General features: G+C 55.6%; 1 protein-coding gene across 1 annotated transcript; it reads left to right on the top strand.

The window, feature by feature from the left end:
- The first annotated feature begins 7,381 nt into the window (after positions 1–7,381).
- LOC144277857 (uridylate-specific endoribonuclease D-like) lies at positions 7,382–17,217 on the top strand. Its single transcript, XM_077838892.1, has 7 exons — positions 7,382–7,451; positions 11,006–11,189; positions 11,859–12,061; positions 14,250–14,366; positions 15,560–15,666; positions 16,180–16,322; positions 17,103–17,217. Exons 1-7 carry the CDS (start codon positions 7,382–7,384, stop codon positions 17,215–17,217), a joined length of 939 nt encoding a protein of 312 aa, XP_077695018.1.
- The last annotated feature ends 828 nt before the right edge of the window (positions 17,218–18,045 follow it).

The following is an 18,045-nucleotide window of genomic DNA, read 5'->3' as shown; positions in this document are numbered from 1 at the left end:
TCCCCCCCGGCCGTGCTGAACCCCCCTGGCCCTGTGCCCTGGAACCCTCCGGCCCTTTGCCCTCGATCCCCCCTGGCCCTGGTGCCCCCCGGCCCTGCTGCGCCCGCCTGGCCCTGTGCCCTGGAACCCTCCGGCCCTTTGCCCTTGATCCCCCCTGGCCCTGGTGCCCCCCGGCCCTGCTGCGCCCGCCTGGCCCTGTGCCCTGGAACCCTCCGGCCCTTTGCCCTCGATCCCCCCTGGCCCTGGTGCCCCCCGGCCCTGCTGCGCCCGCCTGGCCCTGTGCCCTGGAACCCTCCGGCCCTTTGCCCTCGATCTCCCCTGGCCCTGGTGCCCCCCGGCCCTGCTGCAGCCCCCCGGTCCTGTGTCCTGGTGCCCCCCCCCGGCCCTGCTGCGCCCCCTCCCAGCCCTGTGCCCCGGAACCCTCCGGCCCTGCTGCTGCCCCGGCCCTGCTGCGCCCCCCTGGCCCTGTGCCCTGGAACCCTCCAGCCCTTTGCCCTCGATCCCCCCCGGCCCTGGTGCATCCCCCGGCCCTGTGCCTTGGAACCCTCCGGCCCTCTGCCCTCAATCCCGCCCCGGCCTTCTGCCCTGGTGCCTCCCCGGCCCTCTGCCCTGCTGCCCCACCCAGCGCTGTGCCCTGGATCTCCCCTCGGCCCCGCTGCGCCCCCCCAGCCCTGTGCTTTGGAACCCCTCTGCCCAGGTGCCCCCCTAGCTCTGAGACCTGGATCCCCCCCTGCCCTGTGCCCTGGATCACCCCTCGGCCTTCTGCCCTGGTGCCCCCTGAGCCCTGGTGCCCCCCCAGCCCTTTGCCCTATGCACTTGTCCATGTAGACCAGTGGCCGGTGGTGACTGGAGAGCGTTGGAAGCAGGCGTCAGGGCAGGCTGGGGGCCCAGGCGTGATGGAACGGGATGGGGGTGGTCTTTTTACTGCCCCCCTCCCCCAGTGATGCCCCCATTATTGGATCTGTAACCCCACCCCCAACACTGCCTGCTACTCCACCCTCTGGGCCTTGTGCCTCGCTGCTCCCTTCTCCCGGTTTGTGATGAGCATCCTCAGTGTTACAACTGGCCTTGTGCCTGGCGCCTGCCCGCCCCAGTGTGCTGCCCGTAGGTGGCAAGCGGTTGCTGTTCACTTGGCAATGAACGAACCTTTCCCTTTCCAGAAGTCTTGGCATGCTGCCCATTCCTTTCCGGTGTTACAAGTGCAAAAGCAGAGGCTAAAGAAACTCCTGAATATTTCATCTCGTGTTTTAACAGGAAAAGTCTCAAACAAGAAGTTGCGACTGTAGAACTGATCAATGAAATTGTTTTTAATTGATCACTTTATTAGTATAACTTCATCTGCAAAATTTTATGAATGAAACAACATTCATTCATAAAGCCGGTTACTCCAATAACTGGCTAATTGAGTTTCACTTTCAATCCAATTGCTGCTTAAATCACTGAAACTTGCACGGTTTCAACATTGTAACTTCTGCTCACTGTTTGCCATTCCTTACACCTGTCCATATTGTAACTGAAACTCCATTTTAAAATGCTCGCTCCATTTTGCAAAACCCGGCTGTAATCTGATTAGTGTAGTTTAGATGTGTGAATGAGGTATGTAGCGATGATGGAATCAGCCCCAGCCCATCCAGATGAAATAAAGTGTAAACACCAACGGCTGAAGATGCAGACAACAGCCCTGACAAAGCAAGAAGAGTCCACCCTAAAAAGAAAAGAACAAAGGTACAACACCAAAGCCAGGCCCCAGGCTGAAAGTCATGTCTGCAATTGACAGGTGATCAATCACACCCGACCCAGAGGCAGCGTGACACAGCAAACCCTATAGACTCTGGTTTCAAACTAAAGCCTACAAAAAAGATGGGTGAGATGGAAGACTTTGGAGGGTAACATTCCGCTGTCAACGTGGAAGGGCATCGGTGCATGCCCAACAGAGACCCAGCCCTTCCTTGTGTCCGGCTTTCCTGACCAGTTAGCCGCCACAAGCTATGAACCCAAGCCACAAACTCAAGCTATATTCAGGACTGGTAACTGCCTAGCAGCTGCAGAACATTTGATATGTCTGTGTGTGTGTGTGTAAAAGTATTATGCATTAGCTAGTGGTTATAGATCAAATTGTTATCATAATAAATGTGGCATCTTTGCCTTGTCCCCTAAAACGATCCTGTGTAGTTTTGTCTGCGTAGCCCATCGATGATTTCGATCTCAGGTGTGCAGTGCACTCTTAGGGCAACACGAAAGGTAAACCTTTTCTTTCTTTTCTTTTTCTTTTTTTTTTTCGAGCTGTGTGGCCAGTTTTTGTTACAAGATTAGGTTTCTCCAGGCTGAATTCTACCGCGAAAACTAAGTTTAATCAACAGTGACATTGCTCTGCAAAGGTTTGATTCACTGAGGACAGGTCCATCAGTGGTGATTAGCCAAGATGGTCCAGGATGCAAACCCATGCTCTGGATGTCCCTCAGCCCCTGCCTGCCAGATGCTGGGACTGGATGACAGGAGATGGATTACTTGATAATTGCCGGGTTCTGTTCATTCACTCTGAAGCACCTGGCACTGGCCACTGTCGGAAGACAGGATACTGGACTAGATGGACCATTGGTCTGACCCAGTCTGGCCATTCTCATAGGCGCCAACTTCTCCTGGCGCCGGTGGGTGCTCGACCCTGCCCCTGGTCCACCCTGGCTCCACCCCTGCCCTGGCCCTGCCCCCTCCCACCCCTGCCCCGCCCCGATTCCAACCCCTTCCTGGAAGGAATTTTCCTCCAGGGCAGATTGGAAGAGGCGCTGGAGGGTTTTCGCCTTCCTCTGCAGCATGGGGCACGGGTCACTTGCTAGAGGATTCTCTGCTCCTTGAAGTCTTTAAACCACGATTTGAGGACTTCAATAGCTCAGACAGAGGTGAGAGGTTTATCGCAGGAGTGGGTGGGTGAGATTCCGTGGCCTGCGTTGTGCAGGAGGTCAGACTAGATGATTGTAATGGTCCCTTCTGACCTTAATATCTATGAATCTATGGAAGAGCCGGAAGAGTGATGAAACAGCCTCCTGCCCGCACCGTTGCAATCCCTGCTCCAGCCTTCTAGCCAGAACAAGAGACTGGCAGGTCTCCAGACAGACGAGGACCTCTTCCCGTGTGCATGCTGTCACGGAGTGTGGGGGAGTCAGGGCCCTGCACCCAGGGGCTGCTCTACCAATTTTGCACCCCCCAAGCAGTCGCCACCGAATTACTGCTGCCGCAACAGCGGCGGGGCTGCCACCAAATTGCCACCGCGGGACACGGAGTGCCGCCCCCATTCTGAATGCCCCCCCAAGCACCTGCTTGGAAAGCTGGTGCCTGGAGCTGGCCCTGCCTGCACCCCCACTTCCTGCCATTCACCCTGACTCAGCCAGCCAGTAAAATGGAAGGTTTATGGGACGACAGGAACACGGTCCCAAACAGAGCTTGTAGGTACAACCAGGACCCCTCAGTCAAGTCCTTCTGGGGGGGCAGGGAGCTTAGACCCCAGTCCTGGGGCTCCCTCCGTTTCCCCAGCCAGCTCCAAACTGAAACCCCCTCCGGCCGTCTCACACTCCGTCCCCCTGGTTGCTCCTCCAGCCTTTGTCCAGTTTCCCGGGCAGAAGGTGTCACCTGGCCCCAACCCCTCTCCTGGGCTCTCATGTTACATGCTCAGGTATCTTCCCTCACGGAAAGTCTCCCATCCCCAATGCAGACAGTCCCAGCAAAACTCCCCTACAACATTCCCAGGTCCATACTCCCCACTCCCTGCTGCATCACACATGGATCACGGGGCCTTGGCAGTCCAGAATCCTGTTAAACTGGAGTCCCCAGTATAGACTTGCTAGCACATAGCACACGCAAATTCTCCTTACCAACTCCGTTCCATAGAGCCAAGTGCTAGGATCTTCCTACTGAAACAGAGCATATGTCCTCCGGAAACCGGGACCAATTGGATCCTAAGGCTGGCTGCTTGCTGGGGGTTACCGGAACTGTTCCCTGCCCCCTCCCTCTCCACCCAGGGAAGACCTGTGCCAAACGGCTAGTAGACATGGTGTTAAGACAGCATATGTTACCCTTGGGGTTGGAAGCTGAAGGAAATCACCAAAGCAAATGGCCTGTTTCTTAATATCAGTGTGCAGGAACTCTCACTGTTCCTGTGTAGGGTGACCAGATGTCCTGATTTTATAGGGACAGTCCCGATTTTTGGGTCTTTTTTTTATCTAGGCTCCTATTACCCCCCACCCCCGTCCCGATTTTTCACACTTGCTGTCTGGTCTCCCTATTCCTGCGTCCCCAGGGATCCTCGTTTATGAAAGTGGTCCCGGATTGAATGTCGTACCTAGTCCACAATTCATGGCAGGAAGATTTCCTGTAATGTGCGGGGGTGGGGAGCATGGAGTCAAGAGTTGGAGGAGCAGGAAAAGGAGGTGTGGAAGAGTCCGATTTGGGTCCAGTCTAGGGCCCTGAACAAAGAGCACCAGGTTTGTGTAATCTTTGGTGGTGCCCAGAACGGGTCCAGGCAGAGCTGTCCTGTCCATAGGACGGACCGGGGCAACTGACCCAGGCCCCGTGCTTCGGGGAGGGTTGCCCCAGTCCATCCTATGGACGGGACAGGTCTGAAAATATAAGCCCAAATATTGGGGGAGCCGGGCCCACATTCCTGCATATTGGTGGAGCACGGGCACCATGGGCCCATATAACTCGTTGCCTATGGCCCTGAAGGGGAGGTAAGGGGAGACCAGGGCTAATTTACTTCCCCTTACTATCCCCCCCACCCCTTACTTTTCAGAGCATTCATCCAGCAAAATCCCTCTGAGACCGCAGTGGGAAAGTCTAACATAAGCAGCATTTGGTCACTTAAATATTAAACAAGCCCTTGAAGATAAAATTATTACGGTTGCAGCCTGCCTGTTGGACAGAAGGGTAATTTACCAGCTGAGTGGACTCTGCTGAATCCAGACGAGGAGCCTGTTGGGTGTACTGGAAATCAAGTGTCTTCAAATGAGCGAGAACTATCCCAAAGGCAGAGGGGTCAGTCTTTGCACGCACACAGTTCCTCTCAAGGCTGGCATGGGGTCTGAAGAGCGGTATAGCCTCGGGGTTGATTACATTAATGAATGATTTCAGAATAACAGCCGTGTTAGTCTGTATTCGCAAAAAGAAAAGGAGTACTTGTGGCACCTTAGAGACTAACCAATTTAATTAATTAATTAATTAATTAATGACTCTCTAAGAATGCCACACACTTCCTCCTTTCCTGGCTTCTAAATGACACAGCATCACCCTTCCTGCATCCTTCACCCTTCCTGCATCCGGGGATCCTGCCATTCCTCTCCTGAGTAGGATCAAAAATGTCAGTTTGGTCCCCTGTTTGTCCACAGCTGCTTGGCACAGCTTGCCTGCGTGCACCGTACCAGAGTGACCAGCCCTGTGAGGACCCCTTTGGGGGCGGTGCACTGGGCTCACCCCAGCTTCCAGGGGGCGTAAGAGGAGTGAAGGCACCGTGTGGAGTTAAGATCGTTTGCATCTAAATTTAGCCACGTTGACAACTGGGCACAAGCAAATAGTTACACCGAATTGGAAGTGATTTCAGCTGTCCCTACCGCTAGTGCAGCGGAGGGGTGTGTGGAGGCTACCAGTGCTAGCCTGCAATGTGCCATATTGATGGATCAGGGACCGTGCTGACTGGGGCCTCCGGGAGCCACTGCAATATACATATTGGATAACCTGACTATCTGTAATGCAGGAACGCAGCACGGGCAGGCTCGGTCGAGACTGAGCCTGGTATGCTGAGACGTCTGGCACAGCCATTTGAAAGGCGAACGTGCTCAGCACTACAATACAGAAGTCCCGGGGCTGGCTGTATTTGGGCTCCGAGCCACGCTTCCTTCACCCACAATCTGCCAGTACCGCAGAGCAGCGAGAGTGAATCTCCAACTTCATCCTTGACCTCAGACGACCAAACAGTCCGTTTCTCTGCCAGTAAAACACGTGCAGACGTCGCGGAACAATGAAAGTGAAAACCAGGAGGGTCTCCATTCTGTATCTGAACGGCCACAGGGCTTCTCCACATCCATGGGTTTTGGCTAAACCGCGCTTAAGGGTCGAAATACGCTTCCATCTGGAAATGTGAAATAAGTGTGTCTATCCAGCCTCTGCCTGCCAATTGGAGACGATTAACGGCTTTCAGACTAATCCTAAAGGAGAATGGCATTAGCATATTCCGCTTGTGTCTGAGACCCCAGATATTTGATACTCCAATCCATCCCGGAAATAAAGCTGCGTAGTTAGCTGCTGTGTAGATTTCATAGGAAGGGCATCCCTCCCCCAAGCTCATGCCCCGGAGACCTTCTGGTTTCCCACCGGTCCCATTGTTCTTTTGAGGTTAGTACTTGGGAGATAATGCTGCCATTTACATAGAAATATAAAATCCAGGATAAGTGCATCTGCTCAGAGATGGGAAATGAAGAGGAATCAAAAAAAGAATTAACTCACAGTTTTCCTGGAGAGAGGTGATTTTATTTTTAATTTCTCTGACCCAAGGGCGGTTGAGACGCCTTGACGTGTCGTGCATGTCCCCTCCTCCCTGGCTAAGCAGCTGGATTTGGGAGCCTTGGAGCCTCCAGTCCCTAGGAGCTACCCTATCTAGCACCATGAGGATGCTCCTTGATGAGATCAGAGTGCCTGAGTGAGCCGATCTCTGGGGAAGCCTGACTCTTGCTACCAGGCAACAGAACCAGGCCTAACGCACGTCCCAGTTACCACGTGGGAAGCTGCTCCTTTAGCACGCTGGCTGGGGGTCAACGATTTCAGAGCCCGCAGTCGCGAGTTTGAGTCCCGTCACTGCTTGTGTGTGGTTTGGCTGATTGTGCCCATCCCCCTGCTGATTTGTGTGTAAATGGGGCTTCCATTGTTTTGATTCCATAACGCTTCATTTACACTGGAGCCATGTAGAGAGCTGCCTTCCCTTCTGTCTGGGAGAAAACCTGTTTCTTCCTTTGTTTGGTCACAGACTTTAAAGCATAATATCAGTGAATATCCATGACTCCTCATAGAGTGCTGACACATTTCACAATGATATTGATCACCAGCGTGTCAATTCTGCACTGGACTCCTGACTATCTTTCAATACCTGAATGCTCTGGTCTTGCATATTATCCAACCCGCTCCCACCTATCCCTGGCTTATCTAGCTGTGCAACAGCTGTGTCTGACTTTATCTAGTTCTGCCAACAAACTTCGCATGTGTTCATTATCCCTGGGCTTTGAGCTGCAGCTCCAAACTTAGAGCGGTTTAATATTTCTCTAGCATTATCTCAAGCGATACAGCAAACTGATATAAACCCTCAGTGCTGCTCCGGTGTCAGGTAGGTTGCGGCCCATCCAAGATGAAGGGCATTCTTGCGCTGGTCTGCTTCCTGCCCTGTTTAACATCTGGGGCCCAGCTCTCCTTTCCAGGTAAGAGCAGATTGTTAAAATATTTTTTAAACTAAAATGTATCCCGTTTGGATTTACGTGATGATAACAAAAAGGCAATTCAGGGTGAGATTTCTCTCCTGCCCAAGAGCCTGGCAAAAATTATGGGTTCAAATGAGCCATTTCTGAGTGAACGCAGATGCCCAAAGCTCTGATTTTGCAAACGCGAAATTCAGCCCTGTACAGACGGTCTAAGCATTGCTTACTTTTCACTTCTTAAGTGGTGCAGAAGGCCCCATGTTGGCCTCTTGCATAGGAGTGAATTTTACCCTTGTAGAACAATTTACCAACCAAGGGATGTGGTGCCTTCTCCATCCCTTGACAGTTTTAAATTAAGATTGGATGGCTTTCTAGCTCAGCCACAAGACATGGGCTGGATGCAGGACTCATTGAGTGATATTCCCGGGTTTGTGTTACGCAGGAGGTCAGACTGCTCCTCACGGTCCCTTCTGGGCTTAACATCCATGACTCTATGAAAAAAATATTCAAAAATCTGTTCTGTGAAAAGCTGACGTTGGCCATCATTGGGGACAAATTTGGGCAAAACCACCAACCTGGGTAAATGGAACTCCAGACCGGCAGTGGGCTGAGCGGAGCCGGCAGCCGGGACCCCGGCTGGCAGGAGCCAGCGGACAGAACTCCAGACTGGCGGCGGGCTGAGCCGGGCCGGCAGCCGGGACCCAAGCTGGCAGGAGCTGGCGGACGGAACTCCAGACGGCGGTGGGCTGAGCCGGGCCGGCAGCCGGGACCCAGGCTGACAGGAGCTGGCGGACGGAACTCCAGACGGCGGTGGGCTGAGCCGGGCCGGCAGCCGGGACCCAGGCTGGCAGGAGCTGGCGGACGGAACTCCAGACGGCGGTGGGCTGAGCCGGGCCGGCAGCCGGGACCCCGGCTGGCAGGAGCCGGCGGACGGAACGCCAGAACGGCGGTGGGCTGAGTGGGGCCGGCAGCCAGGATCCCGGCTGGCAGGAGCCGGCGGACGGAACTCCAGACCGGCGGCGAGTGAGCCGCTGCCAGTCTGGGGTTCTTTCTGCCACCCTGCTCAGCCCGCTGACGGTTTGGGGTTCCGGCTGCTGGCCCCTTGCCAGCCAAAATCCCGGCCACCGGCCCCGCTCAGCTTGGTGCTGGCCTGGAATACCAGCCGCCAGCCCCGCTCACCTTGCTGCTGGTCTGGGGTTCCGGCTGCCGGCCCCTTGCCAGCCGGGGTCCCGGCCATTGGCCCCGCTCAGCCCTCCTGCCGGCTTGGGGTACCGGCAGCCAGACCAGGGCTCTGCTCCTGGCCTGGGCCCAGTGCTCTGCAGCCCTTATCAAAAATTACACTACAGTTAGCTTAAAAACTTAAAAACTTTGTATAGTACAGTAATCGTTAAAAATGTATAATGTTAATAAATACATAGGTTTGATGAAGCAAAGAAGTTGTACTTATGTGCCCGTGCTTAATTTGTGTTTTCGATGATTTACCTTCTAAAAAAACCTCGCACGTCTCACACCCCCAGAAAGGGTGCATACACCCCAGGTTAAGAACCACTGCACTAAACTGATAAGATCTGCATTTTAATTTAATTTTATATCAAGCTTCTTAAACATTTTAAAAGCCTGGTTTACTTTACATACAATAGTTTAGTTATATAATATAGACTTATAGAGAGAGACCTTCTAAGAAACGTTAAAATGTATTACCGGCACGCGAAACCTTAAATTAGAGTGAATAAATGAAAACTCGGCCCACCACTTCTGAAAGGCTGCCGATCCCTGGTCTAGTTCTAAAGCGTGGCAGCAAAATTGACACTTGGGGCTCTTCTCCAGTAAGGTCTGTACGCTGTATTCTGGTAGTGCTTTCTGTTTTGCTGCACGAGTATCTTGCAATCACTCTTTGCTTAACATGTTATTCACCTGGCGTATGTTCACCATCCACGATAGCTGCTCTTCCCCCCTGCAGGTTACTTTGTGCAAATAACCACCGTGTAACATGCACTTTATCAAACACATGAAATCAAGTCGTAGCCACCCCTATGCACGAGCACTTCAGAAATCCTAGTTCAATGAAGCCGACAGGAGGTTTCCCATTGATTTCAGGGGGCCAGGATTTCACCCATGTTGTTTCCCAGCTGGTTTCGTGGTTAGCTGCTTGCTTGTTTGTGCCGAGAACTTGTCCGTGCAGTTTCCAGCAAAGGCAGAAATAGCACTTCCCTGTTTCCCTCGTGTACTCACGTAGAGAAAATGCACAGCAAAGAAGGAAAGCCGGGATCCCAAGAATCTTTGTGAATAATTAAGGTCAGATTTGTAGTTCTAACTTTAAAGGCGAAGGCTTGGCTGCCATATCTACAGACGAGAGCAGATTCTCTCCCGTGTTCCCAGAGATACGTGCATTTAGGGCTCATTAAAAATCCATGGATAGAGCTCTTGGCTGTAAAGCCTCTGATGGGATTTCAGCTCCAGCATGATTCGCTCTCAAGGCCGTTGAGTCTTGCTGTGCACTGGGCAGGTGATATGGGGCAGTCAGGGCCAGCTACCTCCAAGATGGGGAGCTGCTTCGGCCCACTTCTGCTTGCACGCACCCCAAGGATGGTGTTGGGGCGCGAAAGAGAGAGAAGCAACATCCCCTGCTTCCCAGCTATGTTACATTAACAGTGTCATTTCCCCTTCTTGTCGCTGAGGGTCTGCCTGGGGTCAGTATCCACATCACCATTGGATAGAAGAACAAAGCTGAGGCACATAGAAAAATGCCCTGTCCGAGGCCTCCTAGTGAGTCATTGGCGGAGCGGGGAAAAAGGACCCAGGAGTCCTGGTTCCCGATCTACTCTGTAAAGCAGGCCCCTGTCGATCAATCCTTCCAGAGAGGGAGTCCTGGGGATGTTCTGTACAGCTGTGGAGTCAAGCAGAGAGGGAAAATTTAAGAGACCCCCAGAAAGGTGAAAGTGATTTGAAGGGGGGTCTGTGTGGATGGGCTTCATCCATATCTAGAATGGAAAATCCAGGAAACGCGGCTTCATCCTGCAAATGAGTCACAGAATCAGCAGGTAGCATGGGATAGCTGCAGCGGGAGAGGGTGGCGTAGAGACCAGGCTGTGCTGGACAGCCGAGGTGCGGAGTGTCTGAAGCAGACGGTAGATGGAGCTCATTCCAGATGGTCGGAGCTGGGTTCTCTCCCACACGTGAGAGGAAGTAGGCCCTACTCAGACCCAGGGAGGAGGGTGTGTATGGACACTTGGGTACTGTATTAGGAATGGAGCACATGGAAGAGGGAAGCTGGATTCTCCCCTTTGGCTATATTGCCTGCACAGGGTTCCTTGGGAGTAATTATTCCACAACAATGATGGCTTAGTGACTATTCTAATAGGCACATTACTGGATGAACTGAATAAACCAGCCATCATGCCTCCAATGAGCCAGCTACTCCTTTGAGCTGGGTAAGAGGGGAGTTGGGGACTAGTGCTGTACGTGCTTCTTTGTCCATGTTTCTAGCCCACTACCCTAGTATCTGGCCACTGAGGCGAGGCCGTAGTGAACTCTGGTCCCTCTTGTTGCCATTCCAGGGGAAGGTGAGCAGCGGGAGGTCCCCTCATTCTACTCTGTCTCCGACAGTGAGATCAAGAGCATCTCTGAGACGCTGTACTCTGCCGACGTGAACAGGGCCACCAGCAGCGAGATCATCCTCAACCTGCAGCACAAGATCTCCTCTGACCAGACCAGTGCAGGCCAAGACTACGCCAAGCAGAAGTGAGGGCATGGGGGTGGAGTGAAGGGGACAGGAGATGCTGGGAAACCCACCTGTGTGGGATGTACAGATCAGGGGGGAGGGTGCGTTGAGATTACACCATATCCTTGCATGGGCAGAACCTTCCACAGCCACGTAGAAATTCCCGCAGGGCAGACAGAGTGGAGGGACACAGAGGTAGCATGCACACACGGCAGATGGATCTGGTCAGGGTGTGGGGGTGCAGGAAGGGGGACGGAAGTGTACGTAGGCCTCGTTCTGGCTCTCTGTCAGGGATGCCTCCTTCCGCAGGTCCCATTTATAACGATTCGAGAGGGACTAGTTAGTCTCTGGTCAGAGAGGAAGGATGGTCCAGTGGTTAGAGTACCAGCCAGAGACATGGGTTCTATCCCTTGCTCCTCCACAGACTTCTTGGTGTGACCTGGGGCAAGTCACTAAGTCTCTCTGCCTCAGATCGTCCTGTGTCCAGTGGGGAAAATAGCACTTCCCTGCCCCCCAGTGGGGCGGTGAGGATAAAGGCATTAAAGACTGTGAGGCCCTCTGATGCTCTGGTGTTGGGGCCCAGATAAGTACTTAAGGCAGAGCTATCAGCTCACCGGCTGGATGATTCTCTGGCTGGATCTGTGACTAGGAGCAGCGTCCCTAACCCCCTCTCTCCACTCTCCTGCCAGGCTCTTCAGCTACGTGGACGAGGATGCCCTCTTCTCCAAGCCCACCTTTGCCAGGCTCTTGGCACTGCTGAATAACTACGAACGCATGACGGGCAAGGAGGAGGTGGTGACCGCCTCCGAGGGACAGGAGGTGGACGCTTTCCTGGATGAAATCTTCAAGACCCGGGTGATGGAGAAGCTGAGCCAGTTCTTTCTTTCTACAGGTAAAGTACCAGCTGTGTGGCAGTGTGCAGCTAGGTGATGACATGGGTTGTGTCTGCTGCCAGGTGCTGGCGGGACCATAGCTAATCCCCAGCCTCGGCTCATTGCAGGATCCTGTAGCCCTGCCAGGTGCCGTGGAGACAGGCTTCCCCTGGCTGCGCCGGCAGGAGTCCAAGCAAGGAATTGCCTCCCCTCGGGGGTTTAGTTTTCAGTTTGGGGCTGGGTGGAGGAACGCAGGGAACCCCAGGGCTGGGGTCTAAGCTCCCTGCTCCCCCAGAAGGACTTGACTGAGGGGTCCTGGGTGTACCCACAAGCTCTGTTGTGGACCGTGTTCCTGTTGTCCAATAAACCTTCTGTTTTATTGGCTGGCTGAGAGCCTCAGTGAATCCCAGGAAGAGGGGTGCAGGGCCTGGACTCCCCCACACTCCGTGACACCTGTCCCTCAAGCTCGGCTCTCACCCGAGCAGAACGCAGCTCCCGGCACCTGCTGGCCATCAGCGCCGGCAACCAGGACTGCCTGTTCTCACCACAGCTGGCTCTCCTCTCTGAAGCTTGCAGTGCGCATCAGTTGGAGAAGGAACATGTGTTTCTTGGTGTATTTCCCAATGCACCGTCTGCTCGCAGGCTAAATGCCAAGCGTGGCACTCAAAAGCAGACCGTGAAAGCCGGCATCCGCAGCACCCCGGTCATCCCTCCCCGCTCAGCTGCTCGCCGCAAACAGTTGTCACAAATATTGCGTCCCGGCGAGGCAAATATCGCGCCCGCCAGGCTAGTGCCACGTGCTTCGCTTCTGAGGCAGGAGTGGGAAGATTCAGGCAACGAAAGATAAGGCTGTTGTTAAAACCAAGGCATACGGGGAACTCCCTGTCACGTGCCCACTCTTGGCCCCGTACGGTCCCTGGGGGGAACCCCCTTCAGTGAGACAGCCCTTCTCGGGGGTTCACTCTCAGGGGTTAAGCCCCTTCGCCTCCTGGAACCGAACCTCTCTGAGCCTTAGCACACCTGTCTCTGCCGTGGGCCCCTTCAGGGAGTCCCCTTGCTCTGGACCCCCAGGGCCTCCACTGCTAGAGGGAATAATGCCCCTCTGATCTCTAGACTGGAGTGATTCTCAGCCAGTGTAAAACAGGAGGGGTCACTGAGCGTCTGAACCCAGCACAGGAAACTCTCAGGGCCTCAGGCCTGGCCTCCCTCAGCACAGCACATCCTAGTCTCCCCGGCATCCAAGTGGGCTCTGCCTGCTCTCTCTCTCCAGTCCTGAGCCTCCCTGCTTCCCAGCTGGGCATCTGATATCACGGGCCCCAAGCCGGCCTCTGTCCATTGTCTTCTCTCCAGGTAAACAGGGTCGTAAACAGGGTCTCCTGGGCCTCCTCTCCTCTCTTCCATCCTCTGGCCCCCTCTGGCTGGAACCGGCTGGTCAGGTCACCGGGGGTCCTCTCTCCGCAGCCCATTGTCCTCCCACTGGCCAGACCTGGCTGTGACTCCCGAGCTGGGCCACCAGGTCACCAGTCGCTGTGGTCTCCATTCTCCAGGCCACTGGCTGGGGCCCCAAGTTCCCGGTCCTCTGTAACAACAACCTCCCTCTCCCACCGCCTCGTTAAACCAGAAACGCCCAGGGAAACTGAGTCCCACCCCCTCTGCACGCAACCCCTGGGAAAAACCAAGGGAAAACCAAGAAACCCCCCCACTTCGTCACACTCGCTGCTTGCCGGCGGGGTGCGTGCGTGACACAGAGGTAATAGCTTGCACCTGCGCCCGACGGGAGTTTGCCAGCTGGGAGTGACAAAGGAGACGGGGAAATGTGCCGTGGAGGGGCAGTTTGCACACTCAGAGAGGAGTGGGCGTGGGATTGGAGGGGAGGCAGCCTCGGTCCAGGGAGAAGGCCCCCTGTCCCGGCTACGAGGGTTTGACGTTCTAAATAGCGAGGCTGGCGATGGAGAACATCCGATCGCTATCTTCGGGCCTCACCCGTTCTTACAAGCGAGCAGGTGGTGTATGACCCCGTTAAGCCCATGCCAGAGCCATGCAAACACCCTGCTGCCCCTCGCTGGGCTGCGTGCTGTGGAATCTGGCCGGCTGATGGATTCAGACCTGAGATCTCCCGTGGCTGGGCTATGGAAGCTCAGTCCCCGGGAGCTAGCTGCATTGCCCTGCTGGAGACCAGCTCTGACACCTGCTGTCTCCCCGGGCCAGGTATCTATTTGTCGGAGAATGACTTCAAGGCAGACCTGAAGGAGATGTGGTTCGGGCTCTACTCACGCTCGAAGGGAGCGGCCATGGACTCCTCTGGCTTCGAACACGTCTTCCACGGTACAGCGCTGCTCGTGGGGCGGTGGGGGGTGGATCCCCGAAGAGGGCACAACACAAAGCCACAGCTCCGGGGGCTGTCGGAAAGATGAATAAACCCGAGGCTCCAGCATGCCCGTTTGCAGAGCCCCTTCTGCTGGAGGAGACCCCCCTCCAAATGCCGGAAACCTCAAACATGGGGGGGCCTAAAATCTGGCCCCTAATATTCAGGTTCCTGAGCAAGCAGCAGCCTCATCTGCAGAGGGGCTGACCTGCTGAAAACGGCCTCTGTGAAAATCAGGCCACATGTTTAAGAAGAAGAAGCCTGAGCTCTGGGTACAGCCCTTTCGATCCATAGAGCTCCAAGTGCTTTCCAAAGGAGGCTGGTATCATTAGCCCCCTTTTACAGATGGGAAACTGAGGCACGGACAGGGATGCGACTTGCCCAAGTTTGCCCACCAGGCCAGTGGCAGAGGCTGCCGGGAACAATCACAGGGATGTAATTTCTGTCAATCACATAACTGTGAATGGGGAGGGTGCGGGGGGGTCAATCATTGGGAATTTGCCAAGGGGCCAGTTAGACGTGGAAACTGAAATGGAACAGATTAGATGTGCCAATCTGATAAGTGGCGTAGCCAAGCCTGGGGTGGGATTTCCTGGGGATAACCCCCTTATACAGAGTACCGGGGTGGTGGTGGTGGCCTGCAATACACACGTCACTCCGGATGATCTGGTGGATCCTTCTGGCCGTAAGCCTCATGGCTCCAAATTTAACGCTGGGACTTTTCAGGCCGGCTTTTACCTTGAACAGCATTTCTCAGGTCAGGACAGTCAGTTATTCTCAGCCACTCAACAGGGTATTAATTCACCCCGACCCACGTTAGCACGGTGTCGAGACGACCGACGTTCTAGGGCCCTGCTGAACAGACAGATACAGCCCCGCGAATGATTGTCCTAAAGCGCCTTGCGGTCGGGCAGTTGTACCAGAGAACGTCACAGATCCCCGTGTACGCTCAGAAGCCCCGGGGGCGATGGGAACTCAGGGGCAAGTGATGAGCGGCTGGAAGAAAGTGAGGGGCCCGCTGGGAAGGGCACAGGGTCTGCGGGAAGCTGTCGGGGGGCGCCACCTGCCCCTGTCGGGGGCGCCACCTCGGGGCGCGGCAGGAAAGGAGCCAGAAACAGGCCGTGACTCCAGCTCTGCTTCCTCTCGCCTGCAGGGGAAATCAAGAGCGGGAAAATCTCAGGCTTTCACAACTGGGTCCATTACTACGAGCTGGAGAAGAACGGAGAGATCAATTACCTGAGCTACGGCTACAATGGGCCTGTGAGTGCTGGGGGGAGGGCGTCCACTGGGCCTAGCTCGGCGCGGCTCCTACCCTCCCGATCCAGGGGCAGGTGGCTTCCAGCCCGGCTCAGTGCGGCTCCTACCCGCCCGATCCAGGGGCAGGTGGTGCCCAGCCCAGCCCAGCTCAGCATGGCTCCTAGACCGGAGGAAGGATCCTTTTCTGCTCACTGACGCAACCTGCCGCCTCGAAGCCCCACGAGGGGTCTGGGTTCAAGTCTCAGTCCCAGTGGTGGGGGGCTCAGTGAGTCCCTTTGCAAGCCCAGCACAGACAGGGAGGACAAAGTCTCCTCCCATGGAGTCCTGAGCCATCGCAGTCCTGCCGTCGGCTGGCGAGCAGGCTGCCCGTCTCCCTGCCCGGCGCTGGCTCGTGGGTAGCGAACTGGTGCCATCCTTTATCCCATGCACCCTCTTGAGATAGTTTCCAACCGGAGACAGCCCAGAGCACCCGCTGCCAGGGGCACCCATCTCTTGCGTCTCCTTGTCTGGTTGCAGTGGACCGGCTACCCTGACATCATGGCTTTCCAGTACAGCTGGACGGGTTATCTGAAGAGCGTCGGCTCCTTCTTCATCGGCTCCAGCCCCGAGTTTGAACTGGCCGTGTACACACTGTGCTACAAAACCAGGCCCAACAAGCTGTGAGTATCAGAGGCAATGCCAGGTAGGCCGGGCCCCAGTGGGGGTGTCGCCCCTGAAGAGCCACCGGCATGGGGGGGGGGGTTGGGGGGACGACGGATGGACTTTCAGGTCATTTCTGGTAGCAATTGAAGTACTGTTAGAAACTCTTTGTTGTGCGTAAAACCCTTTGAGAAGCCTGCTAATGCCTCCTTCCCCACAGACTTTTGTGGCAAAGGCGATCATTGCAGTCTGATCCTTAGAGCAGCGGGAGCTGGCAGTCAGGACTCCTGGGTTTTCTCTTGGCTCTGGGAGGGGAGTGGGGTGAAGTGGTTAGAGCAGCGGGAGCTGGCAGTCAGGACTCCTGGGTTTTCTCTTGGCTCTGGGAGGGGAGTGGGGTGAAGTGGTCAGAGCAGCGGGAGCTGGCAGTCGGGACTCCTGGGTTTTCTCGCAGCTCTGGGAGGGGAGTGGGGTGAAGTGGTTATAGCAGGGGGGCTGGAGTCAGGACTCCTAGGTTCTGTCCCCAGCTCTGGGAGGGGAGTGGGGTCTAGTAGTTAGAGCTGGGGGCTTGGGATCAGGATTCCAGCCTTCTCAGCATTGCCAACCCCAAGTGTTCAAAACTTATGTCCGGCCACAGGAAAACAAAACACAGGATTGGCTTAAACCCTCTGAGGCTTCTAAAAAATACCCCCCGTGGGGACACGTTTGTATCACCCTGCGGGGCACACTCAGGCCTCGAGGCTTCAGAGGGCGACGTGGCTCTGGACGGCCCCCCCAGCGGCCTCACGTCCATCTCCTTGCAGGTGCACGCTCAGCCTCGGCGGGAAATCGGCCCAGATTCAGACCTACTCCTGGGCCAACTCGGAGTACGGAGCGGGCAAACGGTACCTCGCCTCCTCGTACCCCAACTCCCCCTGAGCCCGCCCCCCTCCACTCAGCACCATGACAATAAACCTTTCCCTCGCTGAGCCGCTCCCTCTTGCCTTTTGTTTTCAGGGTCCCAAGTGGGGAACCCCGCCCGCACATGGGGCTCCTGCTGCTAGTTTCTTGCAGCGATTGTTGTTTCGGGAGGGTGCGTACGGGGCCTGTTATGTGACAATAGGTAATAACCTCGGGCAAGTGCAGAGCCCTTTTAGTCCCTGTCCCTTTGCCCCCACGCGGGCCCCAGGGTTAATGCACCGTGTGTGCATTTGTCCGGCTCCGTTGGCTCTTGGAACGGGGAGAGTGGGGGGGTCATGAGTTGAGCTTCTGCCTTGTGATCTGTGCTGTGCTCAGGGCTGCCCTGGCCCCTGGGAGCAGCCAGCCACGGAACTCGCACTGGTAAAGCAGCCGGGCTAATGGCCTGCCCCATTGTCGCTGTCCATGGTGGACGGCAGTGAGGTCTCCAGGTGGAGTTTAGATGGAAAACATCCCTTATGGCGGCAAAGGAATCCCTCCCGGCCACACACGCGATTGAGAGCTGCTGGCTCGGCAGCAAGCAGGCACAGATGCCCTGGAAAAGCCGGGCTTCCTCCCAGCCCTGCAGCTGTCCTAACCGTTCCCAGTCTCCAGGGGGCAGGCAGGTGTCAGGGAAACTCCCTGGGCAGGCTGCTGGCCAGGCCATGGTAGTGCTGAGAGATGCGGACCCCTCTCCGGCACACGCATACACCCCTTGCTCCGGAGAAGGGGCATTTTCCTCGCCCTAATAAAGCAGGCAGCCCCGGTGAGCGCAGGGCCTGGCCCTTCGGCTCAGGGTCCTGTGGCAGC

The sequence above is a fragment of the Eretmochelys imbricata genome, chromosome 20 (assembly GCF_965152235.1).
Source record: "Eretmochelys imbricata isolate rEreImb1 chromosome 20, rEreImb1.hap1, whole genome shotgun sequence".
In the NCBI taxonomy this organism is placed as follows: Eukaryota; Metazoa; Chordata; order Testudines; family Cheloniidae; genus Eretmochelys; species Eretmochelys imbricata.
This window is presented reverse-complemented; position numbering and strand designations above follow the sequence as displayed.